The following is a 12,081-nucleotide window of genomic DNA, read 5'->3' on the forward strand; positions in this document are numbered from 1 at the left end:
AAGCATGACTTGTCCACCCTGCTTGCATATGAATGGGAGACTTGATGTGTGAGCACTGTAAGATATTCCCCTCTGGGGAGAGCAAAAGGTTTCAAGTTCCCTCCCTGGCTTCTCCGAGAGAGATTCCTGCCTGCAGCCTTGGAGAAGCCGCCGCCAATCTTTGAAAACAATACTAAGCTAGATAGACCAATGGTCTAACTCAGTACATGGCAGCTTCCTATGTTCCTATCAACAACACAAACATACGTTTCTTTGCAATTTATCAAATACAGCAGAGTGCTTTTGTAGTGTCTATTGATATGCCGCCTTTATTGTTTTGCTTACTTTGGTGAAAATGTGAGGTTTTGAAGAAGTAAGCCTAGGACCAGGAGGCGACACAAAACTTATTAGACTGGTCTTGCGCCTTTCTCTATGAAGGCGCTGAAGCTGGAGCTTAGAGCAGAATTCGCAGCTCCAGGCTGTCGCTGCTGCACTGGGGCGGAGTAAAGTGTGGAAACCTTTTCTGTCCTACAGACACGTGTCTAGGAACCTGACGCGCGAAGCTCTTGTCAAGTTCAAGTCTTGCGAGGATCTTGGCGAGAAAGAAGCTTTTTGCTGCCTCCATTGACGCGGCTGGCAGCTTTGTTGGAGAGTCGCGCAGACGTGGCCTGCCTGTAACCTGAGCCACGCAGCTGGCGCGCCTTCTGCCTGCCTGAGAAGGAGCAGGATGTTTCTGTCAGAGCTTGTAGGGGCGGGGACTGGCAGCTTCAGCACAAGGAAGTTTCCAAACATCGCCGGGTTTCCTTCCCGGTTGCCGCCATTATGCCAGGTTAGTACAGTCCTTTCCCAGCGGAGGGAAGGGACAGTGGGCCACACCAAGTCTTGGCTGCAGGGGGCGCACAGAGCAGGGCTGGACATGCGGGAAGAACTGCCGGAGTCAGGTCTGCCTGGCCTCCGAGAGTAGCAAGAGACAGATGCCCCCGAGCAGGGATAGGAGTTGGAGATAGTTTTCAGGGCGGCTTTGTCCGCTTTCAGTGGAGCTGGCTGTTTGCACATCATTTGCTATTGTGCAGCCTGCTTATTCGTGTACAGTAAGTGTCACTGAATTTAATGTGGCTTACTCCCGAGTAAGTTGTACATAGCATTGCAAACTGCACCACGACCTCTGTGTACGTTTACTTGCAAATAAATTCCAATAAAATCCAACAAGATTTACTTCCAGGCAAGCGTGTGATTGCAGGCATGCAGGGGGATCTTGTATGTTTACTGGGAAATCAGGCCCCCGATAACAATATAATTTATTTTAAAATGTGTGCTGGCTTCATTAAGCAGCCCGATAGTCTCTCCCCCCACCCTCCACCCCATTAAGCTCAGTTGAGCATGGCTCAGTTCATTGAATTAAAATGCAAATCTAAAAATGTGTGGGTCCAATGAAAAAAAAGCAACCCAAATAGGGCAATACTTTTATTAACAAATGTAGATTAATTTTAGGAGGTGCACTAGTTTTATTTAAAGTTAAATTAATATTCAGCTTTACTAACATAATGGCCATGTATTGCTTTTCTTCTTTGCGAGGGACCTATTTGTTCCATTTAGTGAGACAAACACAAGTAACCACTATTTTTCATATTCTGAAGAGAGAGAAAAAGGGAAATGACTGTTATTTCGTTGTCCAGGTAGCCCTCAGGACAAAGTGAAATCTGTCTTACGCCTAGCAGAGTCTTCTTAAATCTACACAAAACCTGCACCCCGTCCTAAGATTGTTACAAACTATGGCTTTACCATCACTGTCTAAATCTATCCCCACCCACCCCTTTATTTACTACCCAGCCTAGATTCTGGAAACTTGAAAGCTTGCTTTCTACTTTGTGACAATGCAAAGAAAGCACATACTGTGTTTGACCTGCAGTGCTCAGCATTAGGTCTGCTCCATTCTTTGAAACAAAAACACAAGTATTAGGAGAGATGCTTCTTCCATTTCAGGGTGGTGAGAGGATTTTATTAAGCCTTCTGTATTTCTTTTGTTGTCTAATTCAGTCCTTACTGTTATATATTCATTGTTGTCTCTTGGTTTTAAGTTTTTTTAAAAAATACACATTTATTTCAGGACTTAGTGCTTTTCATCCACTCAAAAATATCTTCTCTTACTAGCATAGTGGATCATTTGAGTAATAACAACATAAGCCACCTTTGAAGTCTGTAAAGATGTAATTAATTATGTCAAGTGAGTCACCAAAATGGGAACAGAGCTCGTCTGTACAACTTAACATTTTAGTAAATATGACTTTGAAAAGTTTTAGAATGCCAATAATATTATTCTAAACATTGCAGCAAAAGAGCTTGATCCTTGCAGTTAATTCAAATGAACCTTCTAGCCTTGATTTTGTTCGAAGTGAGAATTCTAGGGATGTGTACGAGGGGGGGCGGGGAGGAAGGGCGGAGTGTGGTAGCTTTAAGAATGAGGCATACAGCCAGGTCCTTACCCGCTCCTCCACCGCTGTTCCGATCATGTTGCTGTCCTTCATAAAAGGCTGCTGTTGTTGAAGGCTAGTGCCTGTTTGGGTACTAAAAGATCAATGTCTCTCTCAGTATGTGATGTTTAGTTTCTTCAAAACCTTTAGTTTCTTTTTTAACTCAACCTGCTGTCTCCAGCTCATCCCTTGGGCTAAAATTCTTCACCTCCTGAGTATACTCTGCTGTGTGAGGACTTTAATGTTTCTCATCACACCCCCTCAACAGATTTTTATTTAGTATGCTTAAACTGGAACTACTTGTATTTTATACTTTTTCACTGAAGATGCTGTCAAACTGTTAGCAATATTTGTCTTTGCAGTATTAGGGTGGAACAGGGGTACACAACTTAAATCATTATAAAGGTTATTTTTACAAATTGATTAACTCAGGAGGATGTCTTGCTGCATTAATGACAAAATAGCATTTTTGTAGAATTGAGTGTTTTTCTACTGGTCCCCCTTTTCTCTTTCTGCCCCATAGTAGTGCACTCTACTCTGAATCTCTCTTGTCTGTTAACCCTCCTTCCTTTTCTCTCTCGACACCATCTCATATGGCTTTCTTTTTTCCTGCAACATTATAGATCAGTATCCCCATCTTTGTTACGCTCTTCTTTTCTCCTCTCCCTTGTAAACATTCCTGTCCATATCACCACAAGTTTCTCTGCACAGGTCTTTCTGTAACCTCTGTTTCTTTCTCTTAACCCATCTATCTTTCTGCACTCTGACCCTATTTATTCCCTCTGTCTCTTGTTTTGCCAGGGTTCTCTTTCTTCACCTCTACACTTCCTCATTGAGTTTGGCAGAAACAGCACACAAGGCTTTCACTCTCCCAGCAATTAACACAACAAGGAAATTGCAGATGCAGGTGGACCACCAGAGTGACTGGCTGATGCCAAAAAACTGGAAAAACTGGTGCCAGTTCCAACATGCGCCTCTGAATCTAGGGAGAACAGGACAGGAGGAATGTAGATGTAGTAATGCAGGCAGACATTCTCCCAGCCCCACACTTAGTTTTGATGTGCTGTAGGTGGATGTTGGGACATTTTTTGTGCTACACAAGTAATGTGGAAAGTGCTGCCGTTTGGATTCCTTTTTCCTCACTACCAGCGTAACGTGAGAGGCCGTAGCCTACATGAGAACATAAGAACAGCCCTGCTGGATCAGGCCCATGCCCATCCAGTCCAGCATCCTGTTTCACACAGGGGCCCGCCTAATGCCTCTGAGAAGCCCACAGGCAAGACTTGGGGGCATGACCTCTCTCTTGCTTTTGCTCCCCTGCAACTGCTATTTAGAGGCATCTTGTCTCTGAGGCTTGAGGTAGCCCACAGACTAGTAGCCATTGATAGAGCTGTCCTCCATGAATTTGTGTGAGCCCCTTTTAAAGCCATTCAGGCTAGTAGACATCACCACATTCTGTGGTGGAGAATTCCATAGCTAATTATGTGCTGTGTGAAAAAGTATTTCCTTTTGTTGGCCCTAAGATTCCTGGCCTTCATGGGATTTTCACGGGATGGTCCCTCGTTCTAGTGTGAGAGAGGGGGGGAAATTTATCTCTGTCCACTTTCTCTATTCCATGCATAATTGTATACACCTCTGTCATGTTTCCCCATAGTTGCCTCTTTTCCAAAATAAAAAGCACCAGGTGCCTCTTCTGCACCTTTTCCAGTTCTGTAATGTCCTTCTACAAACCCCTGCTTTGGCTTCACAGTACAATGTGAGAAGCCCTAGTCTACTGCAGGAGCTCATGCTTTGATTCCTAATCACATCAACATCACCCTCTACTAAAAACTAGGGTATTGGTGGCATGGTTAAGAGTCTCCCCCTCCCTGACCCCCAATCAAGAACAGAGTTCCTGTATCTTTAACGGTTGTGCAGAAGTAGGACTTTTTGGCAGGTGCAAATTGTCATGGGATGATGCAATGTGGCAAGAAAATCTGTATGTACCTTTCAGAATTCCCACTTTTACACAACTTTTAGAGTACAGCTGCAGTTTTTGAGTTAAGTTGGCAGTTTCCCCATGGCTGCAAAATCATGGTATTTAAATGGTTGTAGGATGAGGCTCTGCATGAAAGTGTGGTGAGAATTCATTGCTTTCTGCTGTGCTGCTTGCATAGATGTTAGTTGTAATGTAGATTGAAATAAATCACTGCCTCAGCCCAATGTTTCTACAAGGTGGATTTGAGCACATCAGGATCCCTAGATGGCAAGCTTATAAAGTTAAAAAACAATATGCCATGTAACTTCCAGGATACACATCAAACAGACTGAAACATGAACTAATATACATTATATATTCAGACTATAGCTGAACTGTTTTTCCCAAAATAGCTGTAGTAATTTGAGTCCCTGTGTAGGAAGAAGCCACATGCCATGCAGATGCTTCAATGGAAATGTTTATTTTAGATTTTGTATGGATACAAATGTTAAGTAGACCTTAGACAACCATTGCTTCAACAGCAGAGTCCAGTGCTTTTTTTCGTGCTGTGCTGAAGTAATTGACTGTGTTTGACATATAAAGATGTGGTTTGCTGAGTTTTCCTTCCCATGTATAGTCTTTTATTTCTGAATGCTGACCTTCAAAGCCACTATTTCCTTGAGCTGATGCTTGGATAATCCACATGGTTGGTTGCCTTTCAGTTCTAGGCTATCACTTCATATCCAGCTTAGATCGCTGGAGACAAAAACCTATCAGCATCTACCAGCTGTTTCTTGTTGTGAAGCAATCCTGGAGCCTTACACAGTATCACTAAGGACATAGCTCTGTTATAAGAATGGTTGGCTCTTTTGGGGAAGTCAGACTTGGGAGGCCAAGGAGTCAATCGACGAAAGCAATTTCACAACCTTATGTGTTCTCTCGGGTGTTTACCCTGAACGCTTACCTTGTTCCTTGAAAAGGGGGACATGATGCTACTATCTGTGGGAAACATGTCAAAGACATGAGGCCTGAATCTACTTTTTGTAACTCATTCCACTAACTGCATATGAAAGGGTGTTTTGTAGTTACAGCTTATCAGTAGGAAAAATCAGATACTTGTTAAACTGAAGAAAGCATTTGTGGGTGACTGGCACTCTTTACTCCTGTGCAGTTCTGAAAGTTTAAATGTTGCAGCCAGGAGCGTAGCTAGGAGAGAGGGGGCCCATGTTCACCTTTCTCTCCAGTGGCCCTTCAGAGTGAGGGAGATAATGAAGAAAATAGGGAGGGGTGGAGTTGGGGGCCCCGGGTTCTTTGGACCCAGTCGGTCAATTATAGCTACACCCCTGTTTGCAGCCTTCTTGAGAAGGCCACCAAAATTTGTTTGGGGCTAGTGGCAGCTGGCATTGATGTGGAGATTTTTCATGCAGTTGAGCCCGTAATGCATGCAGTAATGGTCTTTCAGATGTTATGCACATTGCATGAAGCAGCCACAGAAGCCCTTGCAGCAGCCTTATGTGGGCGCTATATGGTTTGAATTGGCTCCCAGATTATGTTTAAAGGACTGTCAACTCCACCACCAAAATAACATTCTTTCTCTTAACTCCCCTCCCCCCGTGTAGTTTGGGGGTGTTGGTAGAGTGGTCTGATGTTATGGGTCCGATGCCACTGTGGGAAGGCATTTGGGATAGGAGAAGACATGACATTGGGATGTTCTTGAATGTGGGAAGGGGGTCTAGACACATTTCTCTTAGCCAAGAGTGTGGTGTGTGGCTGCTGCTGTTGAATGTCAGGTCAGTAAATGGGAAGGGTGCTGCCATATCGGATTTAATCCTGGATGAATGAGCTGAGCTGATATGTTTTACCTGGGTGCAATGGAAGGAATTAATTTCTTTCAGCTGTGGCTGCTTAGGTTGGCAGCTCAGTAGCAACCTAGACTCTGTGAGTGAGGAAGGGAAATCACCATGGTGTATTTGGATTCTATCTCCCTCACTAGGTATTCCGTCAGATATTCACCTATTTGAGTGTGTGTATCTCACGTTGGGCTTACAGGATAGAATAAGGATTCTGTTGGTGTCTCCTCAACCCCAACAACTTCCTTGCCTATGCTGATGGAGTGGGGGTCGTGGGTCCCTTGCCTGATGCACTTAGGATATGGTCTCCCTATTGACCATGGTCTGTACCAAATTATCCATGTGTTGGTGCACAGCACACTCTTAATTTGGTATTTTGTTCTGGACAATAAGAAAATGACCTAGAGATGGAAAAGCTTTGTGTAGCTTTTTTGTCATGGGTGGATCATTACCTGGTGAGGTTTAGACTCTGCAGGCTGCAGATTAAGATGGTCCTCCCCTGAGGCTAATAGATCCAGATTCAGATTTTCTGAAGGCTTTGGAGGAGTTGCCTGATAGCATAATTAGTACTTTTATCAAAACCTTAATTGACTTCTGGAATAGGCAAATGGCTTGTGTGATTGCAGCGATCTCTCATAGGTACCCAGGCCAGTAGAGCCTGGCTAGGTCATCAGTTATCTAAGGAGATTACAGCAATGAAGTGGCTGTGTGGTTCCCTTGCTTGCTTGCTTGCTCCCTTGTAGCAGGAAGTGAAGAGGCAGAATAGAGGCTTATCTCCTGTCTCCTGCTGGCCTCAATAAGTAGTTCTAGACATGAGGAGGGAGGGTGCAAACCAACGCTTCATGGGATTGAAGGATTTGGCCTGTTTGCTTCACTCCAACTCCACTTTGGTCCCCATCTAATGGCACTTTACTTTAGGCCAAAGGGCACTGAAGTGGGCCGAATCGTAACAGGTCCAAAAAGCTGCTTCGAATCCTTGTTATTATGTTGAAAAATTAGCTGATTTTTAGTGGTTGTTTCATAATATTATACACCACCATGAGTGCCTGTAAGGTGGTAGAAGGGTGGTATATTAATCTTTTAATAAAGGGGAAATGTTCTTGGTGGGTTAGCATTCTTTCTCACAGTTTGGAAGTGCTTTTGGATCCGGTGCCACTCCTGGACACCTACGATGGAGGTGGTCATACCTATTGCTTATGCTTCGCGCGCGTGCACACACACACACACACACACCCCTGCAGTGTCTGGTGATCAGAGAGATTGCAGATGAATATACCCACAGGTCAGTTGTATGTCTCTGACTCTCAGAAAATGAGGCAAGAAAACCCCGTTCCCAATCTATATTAGGGAAACTTCCTGATTTTTTAACAGCGTTGTTGATTCTTAATTTGGTATAATGATAGACTATTGTATAATCTTATGCTTTGCTGCCAGAAGCAATCAAGTTCTCAGTCTTTTTGCAAAGTGTGCAACTAACTATGGATTTGTTGATTCTTTCCAAGAACTGAAAGAATGGGTGAGAGGACAAAAGCCATATGCAGTTATAATAATGACCAGGTCATTCTGCAGTCACTGTTAGTACTATAATTGCCTGCATTGTGGAAAGAATAATGTCCTGCTTGAAGACCAAAATGATGAATTTGTTGCTTTGTTAGCATTACTTGTTCTTTAGTGCACTTAAATTACTGATTTATTGTTTCCCATATTGTTTGATCGCTTGGCAACACACTCTGTAGAGATGTGATATGTTTTAGGACAGACTTTTGACTGAATCATGGATATGACTTTAGTGTGTGGTTTTCTTTAACTGTGCATGGCAAACTACAGTTACTTATTTGAAATCTTATATGTCTGTTTACTCATGCATATTTCTAATTTGGATAATTGGCAGAGACCATTTGGAATAGGGCTCGGGAAGCTACTTTTTTTTTTTTTTTTGGCCAGAGCCTTGAGAGCTACCAATGTGAATTGTTGGTTTGGAAAGGTAGAGCCAGTCACATAATGGTGACCTGACAAAAATTCCTTTACAGAACAAGAGATTTTAACATCAAAATCCCTCAGGTAGCCAGCAGAACTGGACAAAGACTTCAACAAAGGCAACTGATGAATGTTCATTTTACAGATGATGAAAGCTGAGGCTGAGAAGAAGTCCACAGCCAATGTATCTTTCATTTGCAGTTTTTCAAGGGATGAGTTGTGTCACCATCTGTACCCGTGTGCAGATCTGACACAATGACTGCAAATATTATTTTTCTGATTTCTAGCCAGGAATAAAGATTGGTCAGATTGCTCTGCTACAAAGTCAAAACAAAAACCAGACAGATGAGGGTGAAAGAGGCTGAGCATCTGTGGCAGAGCAGCTTTTGCTGGGAAGCTGCAACCTGTTCCCTCCCCACACTCTGAAAATTAAAGAGAAATCTGCTCCTTGTTTCCGATACCTTGATAAAAACACTTCCCCACAACTATTCTCCTCCCCTTCTTTTTGTCATATGCAAAACACACAGTTAGAACTAAGGAATGCAAATAAGCAGTGCTGAACACCAAGAGAGAAGATGTATTTGCATGTTCTATTGAACACTGGTACATCTGTGCACACTGTACAGTTCTGTGCATGGGTACAGTAGTTATTCATATGTTGAACATAGGTACAGCAGTACACTTTCTATTTAAAATAAATGTAAGTACAGTAATTCACTCAAAAACTTTTATGCGTGTATATCTGAACACATGTCCTACAACATATTGAGGCTGTTCTCATGAGCAGCCAAGACCAGGCTAGGGCAGCTAAGCCTGGGCTTGGCTCCCTGTGGGAACCATTTGGCTCTTGGTGGTGCATCAGCAGCAAACCCGGCTAAGAAGCTGGGCTCTTAAATGTGGTTAAGGGAGTGAGTGCTCTTTTAACGCCATTCAGTTGTTGTTGTTGTTGTTAATTTGATTTCTATACCGCCCTTCCAAAAATGGATCGGGGTGCTTTACACAGAGAAATAACAAATAAATAAGATGGATCCCTGTCCCCAAAGCGCTCACAATTTAAAAAGAAACATGAGATACACACCAGCAACAGTCACTGGAGGTACTGTGCTGGGGGTGGAGAGGGCCAGTTACTCTCCCCCTGCTAAATAAAGAGAATCACCATGTTAAAAAGGTCCCTCTTTGCCAAGTCAGCAGGGGCCAAGTTAGCAGTTGACCATGTGTCTGCATCGGCTGCTTTCAGCCAGCGTTAAAACATTGATGGATGCCTGCCTGTTGCTGGGGTGAGCCCCAAAATGCACCATGCACTCAGTGTGGGATTTCTAGGGGCTGGGATGATGCATCCCAACTTACACACTGCTCAGGGCAGCCGTGAACCATCTGGTGATTTGCGCTCTCAGCAACTCCACATGGTTCTTCTGCAGGGAAGGTGAGCTTCTCTGCCTTCCACGCTACCTGCCCTCAAGCCCTTTCACTCAGTCATGAGAAAGGGCTTGTCTGCATAGGACTAGGGGGAGAGAGAGAGATTGAAAAAGGTATGTGCATGCCCCCTTCTCATCCAGCCAATTAGATTTGCACTTTTGGATGAAATAGAGGGAACCCAAAGCTCTTGGGGGGCTACTTAATCCCTGCTAAACGGTCTAAAGAGGCTTTTTCCCCCCAAGTGGAGGTTCTCTTATATTTAGCAGGGGAAGAGAAACTGTCCCTATCAGTGGAATAGCCACCATTGGACAAGTGGGGACAAATGTGCCTCCTGCATGCGGCCAGTGAACAAAGTGCTCGCTGGCTGGGAGAGATGGACATGTAACCCCTTGACTTTGTTTGCCAGCTGGGTGCTTCCTTTCTCTCTGTCGCTTGGCACTGGCTAGGAAAAGGCAAGGGGCCACACGTCCATGCCCTGCATCAGCATGCTTCTGTCAACGGGCCAATTGGTAGGGCAGTTATGGACGCATGGTAGGAGGGGCAACCCAAAGGTAGGCAATGGCGGCCTGTCTCAGGGCTGCTTCCATCCTCCCTGCACCCCTGGTTCCTACGAAATCCCAGCACAGCGTCCCTCTAATGGCTGTTACTGGTGTCTCCTTTGTGCTTCTGTTTAGATGAGGCCTGAACAACATAATTCCTGGGGGCTGGATCCAGCCCGCAGGGATTCTTTTGCTGGCCCCAGGAGTGGCCCAAAGTATTGTGTAGTGCCTGAGGTGAGGTGCAAAATGCCACCTTGCACCATGGGCTTGGTGGGGGTCAGCCCCCTTTCAAAATTGACCTTTGCAAGCATTGAAAGTGCATGGTGGACAGGGAAGAGGAAAGGTTGCTAGGAACCTCCTCTTACCTTCTCATGCTGTGGGTAACTAATAATTGCTTTCATTAATACTTTTAATAGTTAATTTTAATGTAATCATTAATGTGCTGAAAATTTACTTTGGCCCCTGCATGCCAAGTCATGGTTGGTTCCGGCCCACCAGAGTATTTGACTTGTGCACCCCTTGTTTAGACTGAGAGGCCCTTTGGGAAAGGGACCATTTTATTATGCCTTCTGCTATATCCTTCTGCTAGGTAAACTACTCTGAGTTTTTTATTTTTATTTTTCGTAAATAATGATCACAATACTTCAGATAACCAGGGATGCCAGTCCCTGATTTAGACTGTGCAATGCTAGTACCAAGCTTGGAGCCGGAGTCTGTATATTTAAGAACTCTAGGGCAGTGAGAGAGCATATAGCAGGAAACGGCTGACTCCCAGGCCAGTGCTGCCAAGTACCACTTCCCTGCTTTTCTCTGAAAACTTTTCAGAACACAACTGGGGTCCTGCTTGCTGCAGCAAGCAGAAGAAACAGAACAAGTAAATGAAACACTGAGTATTAGGACTCTGAGCTACCTTGACAATGAAACACTGAACTACCTTAGGGCCTTTACAGCTAGACACAGAATCCAGGAGAGAGTGAGAGTATGAGAGAGAGAACAAGAGAACTTCATAGACTTCTTTCTAAAGTTTTTTTTTTTAAAAAAACTTTTTATTTTGCTTTAATAAAAATGTACCAGTGCCTTTACATAAGTAGAGCCTTGCTGGATCACTCCCAAGACTTATCTAGTCCAGCATCTTGTTTCCCATGGTGGCCCACCAGATACCTCTTGGAAGCCCATGAGCAGGAGATGAGGGCATCCTCCCTCTCCTGCAGCTGGTACTTAGAGGCATCCTTTCATACTCTTTTCAGTTTTATTGTGCTGACAATACCTCTGATCAGCCTTGCATATCTGCTCCTGTAGTGCACTATAATTGTGGAGTTCAAGATAAGGCTGAATTCATTTCAGCATCTAGTAATTTCAATTCGGACTGCTTCATTAGGGAATAAGGCTAAGCGCTTGATTAAAAGATTATGGTCTGGATTATTTTTTTAAAATGCTAATGTTGATAAAGATAGAACAATGTTCAAATCACATACACAAAAATAGTTGTGCTGCAGTGATGTTTAACAGTGAACATTTTGTCTTTGTCTAGCTGTTGGCATAGAACTTTAGTAGCAATGCATAACTATCCCCATCGGACAATGCAGTACAATGGAATCCTATGTATAATTCAAGGTTCTGAGTTTTGCGCTATCATCAATAAGAAAGTTGCTAGAAATCTTCCAAATATAGCCTGGCATTCTTTGCCAGTTGGCTTGTTTGATGTACATCCCTGTGAAGTCCATGGCAAAATGTGATTTTAATGGAGGTAGGTGACACCCTGCTTCCAAGCCACAGGTGTACATTTCAAGGGGAATAGGTTGAGATTGGTTGGAAATATTAAGACATTGATTTTCAACTAGTGTTCTAGGGAACTTTAGTGTTCTTTGGGAGTTTATCAGGTAATTAGAAGA

General features: G+C 43.7%; 1 protein-coding gene across 7 annotated transcripts in view; it reads left to right on the forward strand.

The window, feature by feature from the left end:
- Window positions 1–12,081, forward strand: part of CARD19 (caspase recruitment domain family member 19) — a 63,527-nt gene that overhangs the window by 13,269 nt on the left and 38,177 nt on the right. For 2 of the 7 annotated variants that reach the window (XM_053301887.1, XM_053301886.1), the window contains exon 1: window positions 521–808. The exons of 2 other annotated variants lie outside the window; for them this stretch is intronic. Coding sequence is in view for 1 of the 5 variants with exons in the window: in XM_053301886.1 (XP_053157861.1) it covers window positions 802–808 (7 nt within the window). In the remaining 4 variants the exon portion in view is untranslated. Of the gene's footprint in view, window positions 1–520; window positions 809–950; window positions 1,071–2,518; window positions 2,568–12,081 lie in introns of those variants that run through there. 3 more of the 7 variants (XM_053301889.1, XM_053301888.1, XM_053301891.1) reach the window with 3 other exon arrangements.

Source organism: Hemicordylus capensis, chromosome 2, assembly GCF_027244095.1.
Source record: "Hemicordylus capensis ecotype Gifberg chromosome 2, rHemCap1.1.pri, whole genome shotgun sequence".
Lineage (NCBI taxonomy): Eukaryota > Metazoa > Chordata > Lepidosauria > Squamata > Cordylidae > Hemicordylus > Hemicordylus capensis.